The following is a 22,557-nucleotide window of genomic DNA, read 5'->3' on the forward strand; positions in this document are numbered from 1 at the left end:
TCTGAATGTTAGCCTGACTTCCAAAGGAAGGTGGCAGTCTTCAAATCACAGTTCAAATTCTTGGTCACTCATTGGCATATTGGAATGCTAGTTACTTTAAATAAGTTACATTTAGGTGTAAATGCATGTACAAAAGCAGTATGTGCTGAGACACCTTTATCTGAGTGGATTGTTGTGCCATGATCATTTGTAGTTATGAGCCAGCTTCATCACATGCAAGACTAAGCATAATTGCTGAAGTACTTTAAATTCAGGATAAAGTATATTGAAAGTAAAATTTGGCATGACAGTTTAGAAGTTGAGTACTGTTGAGAACTTCACATTAGGAATATATTTTCCAGTGGTTCATGTACCATTGCATGTTTAAGTAGAACCTAAGCAAAAACAAACTCTGTGTGTATCTGTTGTAGCAGGCTAGTGTCATGAACTAAGAGACATCTTCCATTCTCTTCCACCCCGCTCTTCCAGTTTTGTAACTAAATGAGTAGGTGTCATCTTGTTGAAACCTAGCTCATAGGGTGACTGTGAATAGGCATGAATAAAAATATACGCTGAAATGAAATAGAAATTTGTTTTTCTTCAATTTTCAGTATGCAGACTTGGAAAAATCTTAAGCCTTTGAACAAGAGTTAGCAAGTATGGGAATGAAGAATCTTGTAGCAATCAGTAGGTGGGGAAGAACTGTATGAATAGTATAAGGAAGGGATACAAACTATAGTGAGCATAGATCATGCTCTCACTGTGTCACTGCAAAATACCAGCAGGTTTGTGCAGTACAGTATTCTTCCCCTTTACTAGCATGATGTTGCACTGGCATGCCCTCACATTTTCCCACCATTTTTCTGTGTGTCATAAATGCTAAAAATCTTGTTGGTCTAAAAATGAAAGCTGAGATTCTGAGGGTGCAAAATTTTACACTTATCTCAGATAGTAATTCCACAAGTGGTTGAACCAGTTCTCGTTTTTTCTCCTTCAAAATATTTCAAGAAGCATTCAGAGTGAGAATGGAAGTTTTTAAGTTCTGTGAACCTCTCTTTATCTTGGTGTATGAAGAATCAGAAGCATGTCTGACAGTACTCAGTTTTGTGGGGTTTTTTTGCTTTTTGGGAGAGAAGTTCTCTGAAAGTAATATTGTGCAATCAAATTGCTTTGAATATGTGGTGCATTTTTTGTTAATGTTAACTCTGTTCATGTTGTTGAATGACTTTATGTGTGAGTAAGTAATCTCTGAACTTATTCTGTGTCCCGTAAAGCTAGTCATTAAAATTGTTATAAAGCATGAAAGATTCTGTTTAAGTTAGAGGCCAGAGGTAGACTTATCTAAGGAACTTGAATGACCCTGGAATGATCCTCATCCTCAAAGCAGCTCTTACTCTGAAAATGAATTCTTGAACATGTGATGGCCTCATTTGAGAGAAGTGAACATTGAAAATCCTCAGAACACAGAGCAAATAACAAAAATAACAGTGATTACACATGAATGTAGGGTGACAAAGAAACCTCTTAGCAACAAATTGTGTAGAACTGTTTGTGCCTCATGGGGAAAATAATGTGTGGTTTTTTTCTTGCAGGGTAATCACTTTGATCAATATGAAGAAGGCCACTTGGAGATTGAGCAGGCATCCTTAGACAAGCCTATAGAATCGGTAAGAAATAATTTATCACTCTCTGGCCCCCAGTAGGCCAGGTAGTGCTTTTTTTAATGTGAGTGCAGCTCTACTAGTCAAATTCAAATCTTACTGTAGATGAAACAGTTCAGGGGTGGCTTTTAGTGTATTTGCATGCCTTGCATTAATGTTACAGTGAGGTTGATTGGTGACTATCTAAGAAGCATTTTTGAAAGAAAAATCTGTAATTTGCCTTAAATCAAGTCCCTAAAAGCAATGCATTATTTATAGTGACTGATGTTGCTAAATATTGAATTACACATTTAAAAATTTTTGATTTATGTCCTTAATGGAAATTAAAGAGAATCAAAAAATGTTTTACTCCTCTATTTGGATTTTCCTTGGTACAGAGAAGGAGAATGCAGAATAAAACACACAGCAGCATTAAGAAAAATTCAGTCCAAATAGATTTCACTCATGAGAGTTTAAAAGCTGCCTGTGAACATGATATAAAGACATTGGTGCATATCCTGATAAAAGGCTGCAAGTGGGAAAGGGAAGAGCTGCTTTTAGCTCACTTTTCCTTTTTAAGCATCTCAGTGTTTTTTGAACTGTCTCTCCATGCCATATGTGTGTATTCTCCCTCCCCACCTGAGACATGCAACAGCTGCAATTCCACTGCCTAAATTCTTTTTTGCAATTTTAAATTTATCTTTGTAATCTCACTGGAGCAGCAATTTAAAAAGGAATGACATGGATATCTACGAAGTTTTATGAGAAAGGGTATGAAAATGGGGAAAAATGCTTTTTCAGGGCTGGATTAAAGGATATATCCTACTCTTGAACCGCAGGATATATCCTGCTATATCCCCTGAATTATATGCCAGATCCCTTCTTATGCCTGCATAGAGGTCCCTGCCTTCTGAACTCCTGTTCTTAAACAGCCTTTGACCGGTATTTGGCTTGCCAGGCCTCTGCCTCTTGCTCCCCAGCTCCACATTGCCTTTGCAATTTTGCAGTTGTTCACTGTATGTCCACAGTCACCACATGAACCATTCTGTAATCAAGATTGGCAGCAAACGTGGTTTTTGCCACCATGAACAGTAGTTGCACAACATGGGTGTCAGTCTCTCAGGTAGCAGTGGAGGGTAGACAAGCCCTCCCTATAATTTGAACAGTATTGAGCTAATCCCACAGCAATAGACTACATACCATTCTCTTATGTTTTGTACAGACCACTGGTGTTATATACATTTTGGAAGTGTGACTGTCGACAGACTCTTAACAGTGCACAAGACAATTCCATTGGGTCCTAGAACCCTTCTTAAGGAACCTGATGATCCATGTGGATAATACTCATCGTCCCTTTCTGCACTGCCTTCAGACTCTTCTTTCAGTGAAGGAAGCAAGAGCATGTGAAACTTGATTTGGTAGTGATATCAAAATAGCAAGGCAGTTTGTGGCCTTAACTTCAGTGGTACTGGCTGTTTTTCTCACCCTTACAGCTTGAAAATCCCTTGTTCCTTACTGTTTGGTAGGGAGATAACCACTAAACCATGACTTGGCTTGTTTTCTACACTGGGTCATTCTGGGTCCATTAGCCCACACAGTGGTGAAATTAATCCAGCCCTGTTAACGCTTTGCCCAGAGATTGAGTGTAGGCTGTTTCGAGCCCCACTGTGATCATGAGCAGTTTTAAAAACAAACAAAAATCCCTTTAGCGTTAGGAAAGAATATATATTTGCTTTCCTGTGTAGTAGGTTGGTGTTTGTGTGTGCGTATTTGTGTGCGTGTTGAGATGTTCACAGAAATTTACACAACTTGGGGTGTTCGACATTTTTTCTTCCACAGCAGTTGGCCCAAATTAGCTAAGCAGCCATGACCTGGTTTGTATTTGCACGGTCTGCATTTTTAATTTCTTTTCTAGGGTTTCCTCTCTTCTCTTCCTTTCTCTCCTCTCCCCTGCCTCCCATTTCTTATTTCTCTTCTGGTCCAGTGAACACTGCATTCCGTATCTGTCTTAATGTGCTGGCATGATGCTAGAATTAGGCATGGCAGTCATTGATGACACATGAAATAATGCTGCAGAGGGGGTGGGAAGGTTGGTGGTGATGTAGCTGCATTGGATTATGTTGAATGATTCAGCCTTGTTTGCTATCTCCATCCCCCAATTGAAATGCCAAAGCAGCTTCCCTCTGTGCAAATGTCATATGGAGTAGCTTACATTAGAGTAGTATTTTGTACTAACATCTCCAGCACTGCACATGACAAATAACTCTGGTTCGCAGCCTTATGTTCACAGGACTCCATTGCTTATGGCAGAAAGGACTCTATGAATGCATGGGACTCTATCCTTTTCTGTAAGGAAGTCCTGCTTGCCCTCATACAGCTACCTTGTCTTGGTGCAATCATTGCATATAGGTGCTATGAAACAAATCTAGATGTGTAAATGTTTGATTATGGCTCACAGGAGATTGAAATAACACTTCTGCCGTAGTCTGCAGACTGAACTAAATATTTTGCAACACAATTCTATGCATGTTTTCTCAGAAACAAGCCACATTAAATTTATTGGAGCTTACTCCCAGGGAAGTGAGTTGAGGATTTCAGCATTAGTTTTATAAGCAAGTACCCTGAAGTTTAAAACAAATTCTGAGTCCAAAACTCCTCTGCCCTTTAGTGGAGACATGAAAATCACTATGCAGTCGATTTACCTTTCCCTGTGCAAATTGCTTTAACTTTGGACCACCTTTTTGCCACAACCTGGATGTTTTGTTCTTGCAGCATCTAGAATAGTCCCAGTTTACAGATGAGAAACTGAGAGGGAACTGCTGAACATCCCCTGAGCTCATCAGATGAAAAGGAGCTTGAATGCCATTCTCAGAGAAGTCAAAGTTTACTTTTAATCTTGGGACCACACTAGCTGCTTAGTTCATACCTAAACCTTTCTACCCATAATAATTGAATCAAATTGACCTTTTATGTTCTTCATCACCTTCTGTGGGAGCAAGGCTCATTGCCTGGTATTACAATACAGTGCAGATGGGGTTTACTTAGGTAAAGGGAAGCTAGGGTCACCATAAGGTAATTAATCTTAAATTAAGTTTTCTTTAGTCCACATGATTATAACTACTACTACTATTTGTGAGAGGTTTTGAGGAATTTTTTTTAATATTGCAAAAGAGAGGCAATAAGATACAGTTATCTGATCGGTTTTTAGGGAGCATTTACTTTTTTATTTTAATGGAGACAATTTCTAAGATTTAGAAAGCTTTATATAAGTGGCTGTGCCTTAACTACTTGAGGACTCAGATTACTGTGATGTACCATGGATGCATACATTTCCTTCAATTAAAATAATAATTAAAAAAACCCAACCAAATTGATACAAATCAATGAAGTAGCAAGTTCTAGCCTCTCAAAGTGCTGATTAGGTAGGTGTGCTTGTCTGTCTCTCAGCTGATCTGGACAGTGCTTGGTAGACTATCTTTTCTGCCATGATTAACAGCTGTGAGCATGCATCAGGAGAAGTGAAACATTTTTAACAGCTTAGTTTTAGAATGTGCTCTGATTGCAGTTAAAGTTTACCCATATGTTGTGGTTGTGAAATTAGAGAACATGATACTTAAAGCATTTCTACTCGCCCCCAGGAAGCAATTAAGCACAGAAAGTTACCTTTTACTGTTCAGTGTTGAAAATTGATTTTTTTCTTTCTTTCCAGCAGCAAATAAAACCCAATTTTCAGCTGGAAATGTAAAGTGGATTTACCATAAGGGCTTAACAGTAGTAAGTAAAGCCTTCTAAAACATAAGTGGATTTAAGTTTCTAAAAAGCTGTTAAGACCACTTGGATCTGGAAGCTATATAAAGCCCAAGGGAAAGCACAGATACTTGTGGAAAACCTCTCTGGGGAATGGCTTTGCTTGGGAACCCAGCTGAATTCACATGTGGCTCTGCAGCATTATCTTTTGAGGGGATGCTGACTTGTATTGCTACAACATGGAACTTGGTCGTGACTAGAAAAGGTTGGTTTTGGGAGTCTACAGATCACTGCATTGGTTAGGGAAATGATGGCATTTAGATCATTCTTCAGATGTGGTGCTGTGCCTCTAAGCTGGTTTCTGTGTGTGCTGTCAGCTTATAACAAGTCCCCGTTTATGGCAGAAAGTCCCACCCCTTTTTTTAACATTGCTGGATCCTACAGTATTGATTGAATGTGTAGCTTTAAGTTTGAAAATCATACTGAGCTCATACTGAGGGCTGAGCTTCAGGTAACTGGTGCCGATTCTTCTTGTGCCACTGATGAGGACTTGTTGATCCTTCTGCCAAAAAGTATCTCCTTCAACCATTATTTTATAGGGAGAATGGACCCTGCTATGTTGGTTCATGCTTATTAGAGTTTTGGGACTTTTGTAATCCTGGATCACCACAAGATTTGTTTAGTAACCTTAAGTGTGCCAATTGTTGTCTGTTGGTAAAATGCTGGGTGTTATGACCCTAGCTCACAACCTTGATTCTTCTTCTTCTTGATTATGAAGAAGAAATATACTTCTGTACACGCAAAGTGCTGAAAAGCAGCAGTTATTAGAAAATTCACAAACGAATGGTGAGGCAATTATTAGATCCAGTTCAAGTCAAGTTGAGAAAAGGGAACACAACTGAAGCTAGCCAAAGTGAAGGTTTTTTACACACAAAATGTAGCAGAGTCCCATGGTTGCTTAGAACAAGTCTGATTTGGAAGCTTGTTAAGGGTGAGACTGTATCACTTAGCTACTCTAGCAGTTTGCTTTTAAACAGCTTCCTGTCTGTTTTCCCTGTAGTCTTATCCTTTAGAGCTGGTTTGTGGGGCACAGCCTGAATCTTCATTTGACACAACCCTCATCAGACACATTAGAACTTGAGTCCTGATGGGGAGGAGCAGTAGAGATAGGACCCACCCATTATAGAGATTTATGGAGTTCCTCTTGGAGATGGACATTTAGCAAGTGGGAGCAGCAGTACTCTCCCATGTAGAATGTTACTTTTTTCTAGGAGAAAGTAAAGGGGTAAATTGCAGGTGTAGTTCCTACTATGCCCAAGCAGAAAAAGGGGAGTGTAAGTTCATGAACCTTCCTTCATTTTTTTCCCTGTATCTGAAGTGATGTTAACTATTATAGCCAGTCATGGGCTATATTCTGTCCTGCTGTCATGCCTCAGGACATTGTAGCTGAGAACTTGTGAGAATTCTTAGGCTATGTCTAACTTTATTGGCCTCAAACCTGTTTCCAGGTTTCTCTACAGTAACCCTGATTTGATCATAGAAATACATCCTAGAGGAAGGAAGACTGTAGCAATTTCAGAATAATTTACAAAAAAATGCCTCTTCTCTCCCTTTGATGTGCCATGAAGGCAAAACAGGCTCTCATCACAAACTGGAAGGTAGGCTGTTGCCTGCAACAACTGTACATATTTTTAATCTGTGTCTAGTGACCTTTGAGTATCACAGGCAGGCTGATGCTGGTTAAAGTTAATTCATTGCAAGTCCATATTTTGGGGGGTGGGGAGAGGAGGGGAATCAGCAATAGCTTACGTTAGCAGATCTGTGGACTCCCCTGTTTCCAAAGTACGTAACTTGACACGGCTGCCAATTTGACATTTAGCAGCAGCCTGTATGTGGCCGAGCACTATAAATAATGTGCTTTCTAGAGAAAGCAGAATGGTGTAGCACTACTCTTGGGCTTTTCTCTCTTGCCTTCATTGTGTCATCTGCAGTAAGCTCTAGGTTTTTGTTTTGGGGAATCTTTCCCCATCCTCAGCCTCTTGTTTTGCATGGGTTCACCCTCTGTAGCACCCAGTCTTCCTGCTTATGAATTCCTTGATGCACATGCAGCATCCCTTATGGAGCCACTCAAGAGATGACGGTGATAACCTGTCAGTTTTTGTTGGACAGGGGCCTTATTGGACCAATTTAACCTGGACTGCATTCACATGCCATCCTCTCTTCTCTCTTCTCTGTCCTCAAAAGTGGAATGTACTCTTCCAGATGCTGTTTATCACTGCCTTTAAAGTCTAACTGAGCTTCCTCTGGGCTCTAAATACTCATGTTTTCCAAAGAAAAGTGTAAAACTGAGAGCTTATGCATCTTTTCAAAATCACCACTTGGTTCAATTAAAGGCAGCTCAGTGATTCTTATTAATTAGTGATTTCCCTGATTGAGTAAATCAGGGTGGTTATTGTAACATAGTTGAGTGTATGAGAGGCTGTCCAGCCTTTCCTATTGGTCGATTTCACAAATGACAAAAGGCCCTCCATAGATGAAAGGATATTGCCTTCAGAAAGCTCCATTGGCAGTGGCGTTGAAGAGGAAGAGATAAGTGGGGTTGATGGAAGCTGAAGGAAAAAAAAATACTGAGCCAGATACTTTGCTACTTCAATGCCTTATATTCTGTCTGGGTGAAGTTACTTGGAAGAGCAGGCCATCTCCCTTTTTGGGATTGGGGTGCTACATACTAGAAGTTGTTGCTTTAATTTGTATATTGAAGCGCACTCAGCCTCTTGAGTGGCTTGGTAAGTGTGGTGCTACTGTGTATAACCATCCTCAGTTTTTCTCTTGCCATGCCCCCTCTAACATTTTTTTTCCTCCTCCTTCCCCTTCACTGTGTCAGTCACAGCGCTCTTAAAACTCCCAGCTGGTCTTGTATTTATTTTATGCTTCCACTCTTCTTTAATAAGTACATTACTTGCAAGCAGTGAATTGAAAACAAAGCGAACGAATTAAAAAACAAATTACCATTAGTTGGTTGGACAGTTTCTTACTTTGTGTTACATTTAACTGTTCTTTTGACAGCCCAGTTTTTAAAGCCAGGTTCGTATGGAAATGCTTTCACTCCACCTGCACCGCTTTTGGAAATAGCATAACGGCTTCATTTGTCTGTCTCTTTTTAGTGCATTCATAACACAACACAGTTAGCACAATGTCTCATCTGGGCAGCCGCTGTTTCCTTTGCAGGAGTGGGGGGTACAAATGCAGCTGTTTTCTGTCAGCATTTCTTGTCATCCAGATATTTGACATTTTTTATTAACAACTAAGTAAAGACTGCTGCACGTTACAATATTAAAAGCTGTGACAAGCAAAACAAGTATCACAGTAATTGCAAGCTGAATAATAGCAAGCTTCCTATTAACCGTTACCCTGCTAAAAACACATACACTATCCTACACTTACATATGAAGCTGCCTTAGATTGTTGGGGCATGTTGCCCAGTAGTGTCTGCTCAGCCTGGCAGCAGCTCTAAAATCTCAGGCAGAGAAATGTTTTGCAGTTCATATGTCAGAGGCGCCTGTGGCCCTGTATGTACAAAGCATGTGTTCTGCTATTGAGGTGTGGCTTATTCTTGGCTTAAATGACTGGCAGTTGTAAAAATTGACACCTCCATAAAAAGCTGGGTTTTGCATCAATGTTAATGTGAGGATTTTTATGTGTGATTTGACCACTTTCTGTCTCTGTTGGAAAGCCAACACATGGGGAGTCCAGCTGTTGGACACTGTGTTCTTTGAAACAAAGGGAGGGGTTCTTTCCCTTTCAGAAAAAGATTGGAGCCATTGTGCTCTGAAAGTCTCTTTCTTGAATTGCAATAAAACAACCCAAAAGAAAGGTCCTCTGTGTCTACTGAAGTGATTGGGGACATTGAAGAAATAGTTGATGGCAGTGAACAGGTAAGTTACCAGTTGGTGCTGCCAACTTATAAATCCAGAAATATCTATCTGCAGCAGGGAAAGTCGGATTGTGTTCTTGTTTATTCGAAACATTTAAATAAATATTTAATATAGAGACTTCCAGGCACCAACCAGCATCAGTTAAGAAGCAAAAATATACACCAATGGTTCTCGGACTTTTAGGGAGCATTCCTCCCTAAGTAAGTCTTTGTGGGGGAGGGGCGAGGGCAGCGATGCAATCCCCAGGATTGTGTCACTAAGGGGGGTGAGGGGTGCTTTTACCTACTGTAGGCAGAAGTAAGGAGCAGGAAGTGTGGGGAGTCCCATGCAACCCTCCGCAGGGCTCCCCCAGTGTAAGAATGTTGAGAAATAGTGCACATAGAGCACCTCCTGCAAACCGGGAGTGGTTTGTGTGCGCTGTTTCGCAACATTCTAACACTCAGGAGCCCTGCGAATGGCTCTGTGGTGCTCTCCACACCTCTTGCTCCTTGCTTCTGCCCATAGTAAGTAAAAGCATCCCCCTCACCCCCTTAGCAAAGCGATCCTGGGGAACGCTGCGCTACCTCTCCCTTTCCGCCACCTCTAAAAGGATGGGGGGAGCATTACACAAACCGGTGGGTCATGAACCACCAGTTTGAGAACCACTGATATACACGATATCACTGATAGCCATATATTGAAAAAGAGAGGGGAAAAAGCTACTTATTTTGTAACACTTATATCCTGCATTTCTACCTAAAAGGAACCTCCAAGCCATCTGACAGCAAGAGTACATGAATATACACTCAAGTAATTTTTTTTAAGTCATTGGTGACTGACAAAAACTCTCATGGGATCATGTTGTAAACTGTCCTCAAGCTTTAGATTTCTTGTCTAATATCAGTTTTCTATTGTTTAGCCACAATGCCTCTGTAAATTGGGTAAGAGGCACTTTTTCAAGTGGGTGTTCCTTTTTTTAGCAGGGGGAGAGTAACTGGCCAACCTCACCCCAGCAGTGTCTGTTCTAGTGGCTGTCTGCTGGTATTCATTTGCATCTTTTTAGATTGTGAGCCCTTTTGGGACAGGGAGCCATTAGTTATTTGATTTTTCTCTGTAAACCGCTTTGTGAACTTTTAGTTGAAAAGCGGTATATAAATAGTGTTAATAATAATAATAATAATAATAATTAATAATAATAAATAGTATTACCTTTCTCTGTGGTGTTACTATTCTTTTATAATACATTTTTTAAGAGAGCAAAACTTGCTGTGTCTTCCCACTCCTAAAATTGTTTTCTTTCATTATTCTAATTACAGATTCTATAAAATATGAAACACAGTGTGACATTTAAATAATGCCTTTAGGAAACAGATTTTATTTTTCATCTGTCACATATTTGCATTTTCTGTGGAAAGCCAAATTCTATGCTGCTGTGAAGGGCAACCTAAATGAAATGAAGCCCAGATTATATTCTGCAGGTTTTATCCAACCTAGGCTGCAATCCTGTGCACACTTACCTGGGAGTAAGCCCCATTGAACTCAGTAGGACTTACTTTTGAGTAGATAAGCATGGGTTTGCACTGCCAATGTGAGATGCAGTTTGATTCAGGATCCACAGAATGATACAGTCTTGTTCAAGATTAGATTACATACCCAAATGATGCAGTAGAACCAGAAAGGATGCCTTTGTAAGAATTTTAACAATAATCCCTGGTTAGAGGTGTTTGAAAATGGTATTACAGTATTTATTTTACTCAGAAGTAAGCAAATTGTGTTCAGTAAGGTTTAAACTGTAATCCTATTTTACTTACTGGAAACAAACACCTCTATCCATGGTCTGCATACAACTGCAAGCTGCACCTCAAGCGTATATAAAAGAAGATTTTGGCCCAAATATATGTCATTCATAAGCATTATCTTCCAACCTCCTCCTTCGAACTGATGAATGTTTAAAATAAGTATAGGTAAAGGTTTCGCTTGCACAGTCATGTCCGACTCTAGGGGGCAGTGCTCATCTCCGTCTCCAAGCAGGGGGAGCCAGCGTTGTTTGAAGACATCTTCCATGGTCATGTGGCCAGCATGGCTAAGCGCCACAGCACATAGAACACTGTTCCCATCAAAGTGGCACCTATTTATCTACTTGCATTACATGCTTTTGAACTGCTAGTTTAGAATAAGTGTTGTACATTCCAAAACTGAGTACATTCTGCCATCGTTGGATTAGTTTCAACTCAGGCCTTCCACTTGGCACTCTGCTATAATTTTAAATTTTACAATTTTAAAATGTTAGGTTTGGACTTAGTTCAATCTTAAATATAAATTTATTTTAAAAAGCCAAACTTTGCATTTTTGCTGGGCAAAGAGAGTCACTCCTCATAATAACAAGTCTAAAAACTAATCTGCAAACACTAGTTAGTGTGTGTTCTTTCTTCTCAGTAAGCTGTAGCACTGAATTTGAAGCTAATTTGGTTCCAGAATGCAAGAAGCAGAGTATTGAAGAGTTTCTTCTGGTTAAACAGGCATATGTCCAAAGCCTTTATCTCTTTCTTTTTTTAAGGCTTGCTTTCAGAGGTATCCAGAGCCAGACAATTTGCTTAGTCTGGACTCTGAGGGCGGAACTAACCATTATTGAAAAATATGGATGTTCCCAAATCCATGTTTGCTGAGAAAATGGGCATGCAAGAAAAAGGTATTTTCCTTGAAAACTTCAAATTCCACCCAAAGGGAGAATAACAATTTTACCTTTTTGGACTGGTTGGAGAAAAGTGGTTCTGAACATTCATAGAGCATAATTTCTTTACTCGCGCTGCCAGAACATTCCCTCACGTGCCCAAGGTTAGCAGCACAGGGCTTCCGAGCATACCTGTGCTACAATATCACTCTTGTTAATAAATGCTGCATTTAACCAGAGAAGGGAACTTTTTTATTTTCTTTCACTCTCTCATGCAGAAGCTGACAATGAATTGCTGCATCACTTCCCCTCCACTTACATTAATTTCAGTCAATTTTGTTTTTCCTTTTGAAAGATGAGACATTATGCTTGTTGTGTTTTTTCCCTACATGCACTAATGGTTCCTTGCTGTTTTAACCTTTTGCTAGGCCTGTTCCATTCTAACATCTTAGTACTTCTGTTATATGTGAATTGCATCACCCAGTCTGTGCTTGAGCTCATTTTACTTTATATTCCTTTTAATTGGTTAATATTTTAAATTTGTTTGTATTTTTTTACTAACACTGTATTTTTTAATTTAATAATTGGCTGCATGCTAGTTTATATATATTTTTATATATATATATATATGTATTTTTCTTTTTTTCAAAAACAAAAACCCAATCAAGTTTAGCCTGGATTTTGCTCTGATTGTGTTTTGGTTTCTAGTGGTGGGGGCAAGTCTGACACTTAACAACTTAACTCAGTCTTCTAAGTCTGACACACAAACAAATAAAAAAATAGACTAAACACTACGTTAGTTTTCCTTTGCACAAATCAAATGGTGCTCTCTAGGTGATGGATATGATTGTATAACTAGCTTGATTTTATGCTTTTTAAATGTCAATTTTTTATTTTATTTTCTCCCACATTGCTTTTTTTCCTGTTATGCACAAAAGTTGCCCAGCACACCATCAGAAAGTGTGATGACCCTCCCTGAAACCCTGTTCCTGTGGAAAAATCTTGCCAGCAGGTGTTTTGTTTTTTGTTTTGTTTTTTTCTTTCTTTTATTATTATATAAATATCTTTTTCCTTTTACTGGGCATATGTTGCCCATTTGTAGTTTTTTTATTTTATTTCTTTTGCATGCATATATGTAGAAGATTCTCTTGTTCATCATATGTTTCAATGTTTGTGGAAGGGAAGAATATATTATTGGAATATTTTTGGTTTGTTTCTCTGTTCTGTCTGTCAGGATAATATTGGACACCGCTTGCTACAGAAGCATGGCTGGAAGCTGGGCCAGGGCTTGGGGAAATCTCTCCAGGGTAAGTAAGAAATTCAACCATAAACATGGCAATTTTACTTTTGCATTACATCTCTAGATTAGATTCCTCCCCTCCCCTCTGCCCTCCTATTGTACCCATTGAGTTTAACATTAATCATATTGCACTAAGTGTATCACCCTGTTGATTCGGGATAGTTCACAACAATACCAACCTGTTTCTGGTTTGCAGATGAAAGCACAACCAAAGAACAGATGGTAAAGACACAAGCTGTCTCATCAGTCAGAAAATGGTTGTTTTGCCTAGGAGATGCCACTTTGAAGAATATGCTTTAAAATTTTGAAGAAAACTTGGCTAGTATGTGAAAGGCTTCTGCTGTAATTTGTTTGGTTTTTGATCATTGCCTCTTAAGATTTGAAAAGACCCTATTAGACTAGCGCACAGAGCTTTCTACTAGGATTCAAGAAACAATTTCAAATCATCCCCTTTTCCTATTGTGCCCTATGAATTGGAATTTTTCTTTCATATGAGTGCATTATGCATATGTGCAATACAAGTTCATTTTTTTCAATGAACTGTATTTTTTTCAATGAACTGTAAGGTACTGTATTTGGATAACCAGGTTCTTAATCCGTTCATTCCTAATGCAAAGTTCAGTGAGTCAGCTGTAGAGAATGGTGCAGGCAGCAGGAGAGCTCAAGGGACAAGGTCATTCTGAAAGTAGAGTGTAGGCGGTTGTTATACCTTAGAACGGGGTAGCTAAACTTTTTGGCTGAAAGGCCACATCAAATATCTGGCACAGTGTCGAAGGCCGGAAAAAAAAATTAAATATAAAATTTAAATAAATACATTAGAGATGGAACTTAGATGAATGAATAAATGAATGGGCTCAAATGTTCAGGACTTCTCCAAGCATGAACTCAGGTCAAGAAACAAAGCACACACTTAAATGGACCCCCATTCACCCACCCCAGTAGATGTGGAGTATTATCATGACTCCTAAAAGGTTTGCTCATATCCTAGCTAGTGTGTCATCGGTGCCAGCTCAAGTAAAATAAACTTGACTGATCTTGATGAAATGTGGTAGTCTTAAGTGGAATGTGTGAACAGTCCAGAAGAAATACATTAATTGTCCTATCATTCAAGGCATGCTTACGCCAGTAAGGAGAGGTCCTGATGAATTTGATTAAGATGCGAGAGTGTTTCTACATGTTCCTAAAATTGAAATGGCTCTTTTTGGCTAGCAGTGTGAATTGGAGAAAGTCATGAGAATTTTCAAGTGCATTTTGATGGATGTACACAACAGAAAGGGAACAACAGAAAGCTGTAACAACTTACAAACTGGACTTTTGGGATACTGACGTGAGGTTTTGAGGAGTGACTTTAGTTTCCAATGAGGCTGTATGGCTCTCATTTACAAAATGAGAGTTTGACTTCATTTAAACCAGAGTTTCTCAAACTTCTTGAATTTGGCCTCTTTCTGAACTCCCTGACAGCCATTTCTACTGCATGCAAGCACACATAATTTTCATATATAGCTGCATGTATGCAGCCCATTTCTGTATGCATTAGGATCTGTAGACCAAGACATTAATCCAGTATTGACATTGGAAGAGAACCAGAACAGTGCACTTCAGATTCCTTAAAACCAGTCAGAGATGAGGCAGGAGGAAGCCAGGAACTTCCACTGTTCCTGCTATGGTCAGAAACTCCCACATATTTGTTGCCTATCTGCAGCTGTCATGGTCAGTGGCGTACCTGGAGGGAGGCAAGCAGGGCAAAAGGCCTGGGCGCTGACCCCCTGGGGGCGCCTCCCCGAGCCTTGCGCCCCCCTGCTGCCCATTTGCCTTTTTTCTTTAAAGGGAGAGAAGCCAGTACCACTGCAGACTTTTGTCCCTTTAAAAAAAAAACAAACACCTCCTCCCAACGGAGGAGGGGCGCCCTGGACTGCTATGGAGAGGCAGCAAGAAGCTGCCTCTCCGACAGCAACTCAACACCGGACTGGGCCACCCCCTCTCCTCCTTTATAGGAGGAGAGGAAATGGGCGCCCTAGAGAGGCAGTACACCAAGAGTTGAGTCTCCCAGCATGCTGATGCTCTAGGACACCTGTTTCCTCTCCTCAGGAGGAGGGGAGATGGCGCCCTAGAGAGGCAGCATCGCAACTCCCAGCACGCTGCCTCTAGGGTGCTGTCTCGTCTTCTTTGGAGGATAGGAAATGGGCACTCTAGAGCATCAGTGTGCCGGGAGTTGCATCTCCCGATGTGCTGCCTCTCTCGGACCCCCCCCCCATTCCTATCCTCCCATAAAGGAGAAGGTGAGAGTGGGCGGCCCAGTCTGGTGCTCAGTCGCTGCTGGAGAGGCAGCTTTTCACTTCCTCTCCACAGCGCTCCTGGGCACCCCTCCTCAGTGTCTGAGGACATCCCTCAGAGACAGTGGGGAAGTGGTGCGCTCCCCCTCCGATTTTGGAGGAGATGCATGCCACTTCTAAGGCACCAACGGAGCCTTCAATGGAGACAGATGTCTCCATTGCAGTGGTCTGGGGCTGATACCAAAGGCCCCAAACCGCTCCAGTGGAGACCTCAGCACCACTTACAAGCTGCACGGAAGGCTCCATCGGGGCCTTGGCTGCCTCTTCCTTTCCCCCTTGTTTTCAAAGGGGGAATGGAGGACGTAGCCACGTGGAAGTAATTGTGGTGACAATGAGGCTATGGCATTTGGGCCTCTTCAGCTTAGAAAAGTCACCTGACGGGGGACATGATTGAGACATACAAAATTATGCATGGGAAGGATAAAGTGGTTAGAGAGGTGCTCTTTACACTCTCACATAACACCAGAACCAGGGGACATCCACTAAAATTGAGTGTTGGGAGAGTTAGGACAGACAAAATAAAATATTTCTTTACTCAGCGTGTGGTTGATCTGTGGAACTCCTTGCCACAGGATGTGGTGACAGCATCTGGCTTGGATGCCTTTAAAAGGGGATTGGACAAGTTTCTGGAGGAAAAATCCATTATGGGTTACAAGCCATGATGTGTATGCGCAACCTCCTGATTTTAGAAATGGGCTATGTCAGAATGCCAGATGCAAGGGAGGGTACCAGGAGGCAGGTCTCTGGTGTGCTCCCTGGGGCATTTGGTGGGCCGCTGTGAGATACAGGAAGCTGGACTAGATGGGCCTATGGCCTGATCCAGTGGGGCTGTTCTTATGGTGACGTCACCGCAATTACTTCCGGGTCAGGGGTGGAAAAGGGGGTTTGGGGGGCGGAAACAGGGTTTAGGTGGAGGAAAACGGGGAGTTGTCCCAGGCGCTGGGACCCCCAGGACAGCCAATGGTCATGGTTAACATGGCAGTTTGGTTGCCTGCAATGCTGAATTTCTACTAGGGAGGAAATGAACCTTTAATTCTGCTTGCTTCATGATCCTTTCCCTCTTTATGCACAACCCCTCCCTGGGGAGGTGTTAGCTCCCCAAAGTTTGAGAACTGCTGATTTAAACTTTTCTCTGCCGAATTTCAAACAATTGAAATTTGTCAGATTTCAGCATGGTGTGTTTTCCCCTTTTGCATTCTATAGTTTGAATTCCAAAGTTACTTATTAGCTTGAAAGTGTATACATCTTTCTGGAGGTGTGGACTGTGCTTCATTTGTCATGTAAAATATGTTGGGTCCTTGCACCAGCACTGAGCCTAGCAGGCACATTTAAAAATTCTGGCTTCATGAGGATCAGTTGAACAAAGTCCTCTTTGTCACCATGCCTAGCCTTTTGTGGTGTGTCAGAAACTATGTATACGCAGGCAAGAGTGAGCAGCACTTGTATTATTGCCAGATAGGAGATATGAGAGAGAAGTACTCTGGGCATTTAGGAGGTGAGGAGAATGTGGTACTGCTAGTAAACTACTTTTACTCTGCTGGTACTGCTGGTAAACTACTCTTTTACTACTTTTACTTTTACCCAGAGTGCATCTCTGGGACTTTCTAGCATTTCTACAAGGCTTTGAATAATTGCCCTTTGTTCTTGTGCACTCTTTGAATAGCCATTTTGTATGAGAAAGTTAGAAGAGTACTCTAGTCTCATTGTTCTCTTGTTGATCTCTCTGAATGTTCTCTCATTCACTTGTGTTTTTTCCCCCAATCCTGCCTATCCCAAAAGCCTTGGTATGAGTATGGACACCTTATGGCAATTAATAGGCTGCAATTTGGTAGCTTAGGTTTCCAATATTCCTGCAGCACTTCACCCCACTGCCTCAGCACCTAGTTGTAGGGATATATGCCCAAGTAACAAGGCATGCCTGCACTAATAAAAGTTTAGATGAAATGGGTTCAGTATACTTTAATGTACAGATATTACCTTTGATGAGACCGTACTCTGTGCCAATCTCCTCCAGTACATTGGATAGCACAGAGTTGTCTGCCATGAAAGGCAGTAGACACTTTGTCAGGTAGCTAGAAGAGAAGAAGCTCTGAGTGATGAATCAGGTCTCTTTTGCATTGCCTAAATACACACATATCAAATTGATGATCAAACCATAGTTGCTTTTTGCAGTTCTAACTCAGTGCGAGAGTGTATTTGGCAGAAATTGCTAGCACAGATGCATCCAGTGTGTCTCTTGGTAACATCTGAGACCCTCCAACTAGTGTTCCCTTGAATCTCTGAGGGTTTTTTTTTTTTTGTGCACAAAGCCATACATAGGCTGTGCAGGGCTGGCTCCAGAGCACCAAGTTGCATGGGGCTTCAGTTCCAGCTGTGCATGGCTGCACAGCTTAGAGCAGTGGTTCCCAAACAGGTTGATCGCAACCCACCAGGGGACATGGAAATCAGCAGCAACATGATGGCTACAATCGTGCTGCTGCCAGGCAGGGAAGCGTTTTTTCCACTTACCTGGGGGGTCACTGTGGCTTCCTGGAGGATCTAGGGAGCCTGTGACCCCCCTCTGCAGCCTTCTCCAAGATTTCAAAATGTAGAGAAGAAGAAAAAACCCACTTCCGGTTTTTGCCCCGAGACAGGAAGTAGGTTTTTTTCCTACATTTTGAAGCCTCAGGGAGTGCTGCAGAGGGGGTCGCAGGCTCACCAGACCCTCCAGGAAGCCATAGTGACTCCCAGATAAGTGTGAAAACCCCCTTCCTGCACAGCAGCAGCGCAATCATTGCTGCTTCTCTCCCCCCCCCCCCCCACAAAGACTTATAGTGTTTCCAAAGTCCAAATAGGACTTTGGGAACCACTGGCTTAGAGGGCAAAGTGCACCTGTTTTTCCTAACTGAAGGTGTTTTTATATGAATATTTGTGAATGTGCAGTGTACTGAATTAGTGTAGCTGATTGATCCCAGAACAAATATGTAGGATTAGAATGGGCACTACAATACCAGAAAAGTTCCACACTAGAATCATTGAGGTACTTCCAGATTAGATTAGAACCCAAGTCATTGTCTGAGATTTCTCAAATCTACAACCTGCAAAACATAGTACGAAGATGCTGGTTTGCTTTCATTTTTCATCCTCTCATCATTCAGCTCCTTAAAATTCGCTTCTCTGTCTGCAGTAGCCTCTGAAGCCAGAATGATATTTGGAGCTATGGCTTGTCAATTCAGTTGAAATACCAAACCAAAGTTGGCTCAAACCATAGTTTGCAAACCTTTTTAAAATCATGGCTTCTGATTCTGGTTGTCAGTGAAACACAAACCAGATGTCTCATGAAGCCATATTTAAGCTTCCTTATCTTTGGTTGGACAGTGTTTGACTTGGGCCCTTGTGTTGGTGCTTCTGGGGTCTGTAAATGAGCATGTCAGTGTCCTGAATTGGAAGAACTTAAGAGGACAGGAGGCCAAGGGTTTATCATGATTGACAATGCCCTTGTGGTCAAACACATGCATTTTTCCTCTGCATCAATAGCTATTTTTTCTGACATTGAAATGCAGAAAATAAAATAATTGCCACCAATGAAAACAGAAGCAGCCAAAGCAATAAAATGCATGAACTGGATCAGTCAGATGCTTACAGAAATTCACAACTTTTTCTGGAAGGCAATAAGGAACAACCTCAGACAAACTTTGTGTGTGCTTGTTCCAAAACTTCAGTAGGTAAAGTGAGGCCTTCTAATTTTAGTCAATATTATGATTTTTTAAAAAGAGAATGAACACAATGTTAAGATATCTTATCTGGTCATGATGGGAAACTTGCTTTTTTATTTTAACAGTTCTGCAGTCTGCAATTATTAGCACTGCTGTAGCTCCATGTTCATTTCCTCCACAAAGCTCAGAAGTTGTGTTGAACTGTGTTGATGGTGCTGCTGTGTGCATGATCTGGCTTTTGCACATCATTGTAAATTTTAAAAAAAATCTGCAGCATGGAGTAGGTATCTAGAGACTTCACAAATGTCCCTAGTTCTGTCCTTCTCCACTCCCTGACTATAGTTTGGATCATGCTCTCTTTTAATGCCTAATAAAGGTTTTTGAAATTGAAAGGATCATGTTCTCTGTTCTAAGCAAGGTTCTTCAGATTATCTAGAAACTGGAGCTGGAAGTTTCCCAAATTCTGCAGTTTAGGATATACCTACACTTTCTATTTAGACACTAGTGTTTACCTTCCACATTACTTGGAAGTTTTCTATACTATGTGCAGTTTAAGTGAAGATTAAGTTACTCCTATTCCCCTGTAGGTTTGTCCCATGTTGAGTGGACTACTTATGCATGTTTCTTTGCACTGAGTAGGGAAATATGAAGAGTGTCATCAGTTGAGATGTGTATTTTGCCCAGCTGCTCCTGTCCAAGAGAACTAAGGGCCAATCCTATCCAACTTTCCAAGGCTGATGCAGCAGTGCCAATGGGGCATGTGCTGCATCCTGTGGGGGGAGCAATCATAGAGGCCTCCTCAAAGTCAGGGAATGCTTGGTTCCCTTACCTTGGGGCTTCATTGCAGCTGCATTGGCACAGGAAAGTTGGATAGAATTGGACCTTAAGCTAGTTACTTTAAAGTTCAGGTCTAATTGTCTCTATACCATCATTGCGCCTGGAATGCTCAGAGCAAAAGCTGAATTCATCATCTGCTGGTCAGTATGGAAATTTTACTGAGTTGACAATATCAATAGTAAACAAAAAGTAAACTCCAGTGATACGCAGCAAGTCCTCACTTAATGTTGTTGATAGGTTCTTGAAAATTACAATTTATAATAGAGGTGTTTGTTTCCAGTGAGTAAGACAGAATTGTAGCCTAACTCTTACTTAACACAATGAGCTTACTTCAGAGTAAATTACACTGTTTTCAAACACCTTTATTTATAATTAAACCAATTTAACTGTAGGTGTGCAAAGTAACACACTTCCAAGTGACGGGTTTGTTGAGCACTTTTCTATCACGCCACAAAACATTGAGGCACCCTAGAGTGCCTTACAGACACTACCTGCAAGGCACTCTGGGGTATGACAAGTTAAAGAAAGTGAGCTGTGGGCATGGCACAAACCAGAAACTGCTTCAGTACCCTACGATATGCAGCCGCAAAGGTCTCAGCTGTGATTTGAGATCACTGACTGACTTTAAAACAAAACAGTGTTGAATGAAACAACTAAGTGAGTACTTGCTGTACATAAATAATGCTTTGATGGGCTTTAATATACAGGTCAGCCTATTTATACACAGATTTTTTAATACATGGATTTGACTCGACACGAATGTCCCCTTGCAAATGAGAAGGAATGTGCTGATCCCTGGAGAAAGGGAAAATGCATCCCTTTAAAATCAGTTTAAAAAACTGAACAGTCCTTTAACAATAGCCTCCTTAATGAGAGAGAGGGCAGCTGGCTGACAATCCATCAGTCCTCCTCTCTCCAGCGGACCCCTCCCTTCCCCCTGAGCACGTGAAAGAAAGGTGATCATTTTGCATTAGTGAAGGGAGGGGCTGAGTTAAGCGCCTTTGTAAGCGCTTGGAGGACGACTGATTGATGGTTTGTCTCCTTAATGACTCTTATCTTACATCACAAAGGTCAGCAAGGCTGTTTTTAAATCACTGGAGCAAAGAAACTTTGTTTTTTAAATTGATTTGCTATAGTGTGTTTTTTGCCATCCACTTGAGTGCTTGGAATGGAACCCACGCGAATAATGAACCTGTAGTATTGTTAGAGATGGGGTATCTTTTTAATACTGATAGTGATAAACTACTCTAGTTTTTGCAGACCCACATGGAAATGTCCACATTTCTGGTGGAAAAGGCAGGATATAAATCATTTAAATATACAAATCTGTACAGCCTTTTTTCATTTTATATGTACAGAAACTCTCTGAAGCAGATGTACTACACTTCATGATGTGACACTTTGTAACAATCAGATTGCTACAGATGTTTCAGATGTTCAACAATCTGAATTCTTGCATTTTGAAGTGGTGGTAGAAGCAAGCCAGTGAGACATTGAAGTATCCTCACTGAAGTGTTGTGGCAGTATGTTAAGGATTGAACTTCAGAACTGCTTGAAATGCAAAACTTCCTTGGTTTTTTCCTGTCCCTATCCATGTTTGGTTGACATTAAACAGAATCCCATCTTAGCTTGTCTTATGAAGGAAATAGGTACTGTAGTAGCAGCAAAGATTTTTATAACAGTCTTCTAAAAATTACTAAGTCTACAAGGCTCAGTGAATGAGGACAAGAGCAATTTTTCTCATTCTTTCCGATAGAATAGTAGGATTTTTGAATTTCTAGCATTTCATGTAAAGTGTCAAGAGAATGGAAGTGATTTAGAGGAAAGCTGCATGAATAGGAAGAAAATGAAGAAACTGACCATTTTAAATTTCAAATTGGAGCTGTGATGGCCACCTGGCATCCACAGGGCAGATGCAATCCATGAAACTATTTTGTCTGTCGGTGGACGTATCATACTTTAATCAAATTATTATTATGCTTGTAAGAGGAGGAAACCCATTTTTAAAGTGTTTGAGAGAAATCCACAGTTTGTATTCCATTTCTCTTTTTGGGTTTTTATATAGTTTGGCCGATAGCTGTGCAAAAGAACTAGTGACACACTATGTGTACTGTATTTAATACTATTATATCATGTATATTCTGGCAAAACAAAAGAGATACTATATCCCATCCCTGTTAAATGACTTTTGTAAGTGAAGGCTGAGATTCTCAGGATGCGGAATTCTGCACCCGGCACCAAATTCTGCTCTTGTGCTGTGTGATAGCAAAAGCACAGCCCTGCTTGTAACATTGTTGTGTTAGATAGAATGGGCAAAATAGTCCTAACCAGCATCACTTTCACTTTGAAATTTCTCATATGTTCAGAGATGGGCAAGTTGGGTGGGGAGCTGTGTATGGAGAGGGTGCATCTTTCCTCCATGCGTTTGTGCGCATATTTAT

At 40.8% G+C, this 22,557-nt stretch overlaps 1 protein-coding gene across 7 annotated transcripts in view; it reads left to right on the top strand.

The window, feature by feature from the left end:
• The window catches only part of GPATCH8 (G-patch domain containing 8), a 100,808-nt gene that overhangs the window by 28,662 nt on the left and 49,589 nt on the right, over positions 1–22,557 (top strand). For 4 of the 7 annotated variants that reach the window (XM_066628168.1, XM_066628174.1, XM_066628169.1 and 1 more), the window contains exons 1-4: positions 1,572–1,646; positions 3,459–3,493; positions 8,433–8,450; positions 13,186–13,258. Coding sequence is in view for 1 of the 7 variants with exons in the window: in XM_066628167.1 (XP_066484264.1) it covers positions 1,572–1,646; positions 13,186–13,258 (148 nt within the window). In the remaining 6 variants the exon portion in view is untranslated. Of the gene's footprint in view, positions 1–1,565; positions 1,647–3,458; positions 3,494–5,328; positions 5,394–8,432; positions 8,451–13,185; positions 13,259–22,557 lie in introns of those variants that run through there. The other 3 variants (XM_066628172.1, XM_066628170.1, XM_066628167.1) reach the window with 3 other exon arrangements.

The sequence above is a fragment of the Tiliqua scincoides genome, chromosome 5, assembly GCF_035046505.1.
Source record: "Tiliqua scincoides isolate rTilSci1 chromosome 5, rTilSci1.hap2, whole genome shotgun sequence".
NCBI classification, from domain to species: Eukaryota; Metazoa; Chordata; class Lepidosauria; order Squamata; family Scincidae; genus Tiliqua; species Tiliqua scincoides.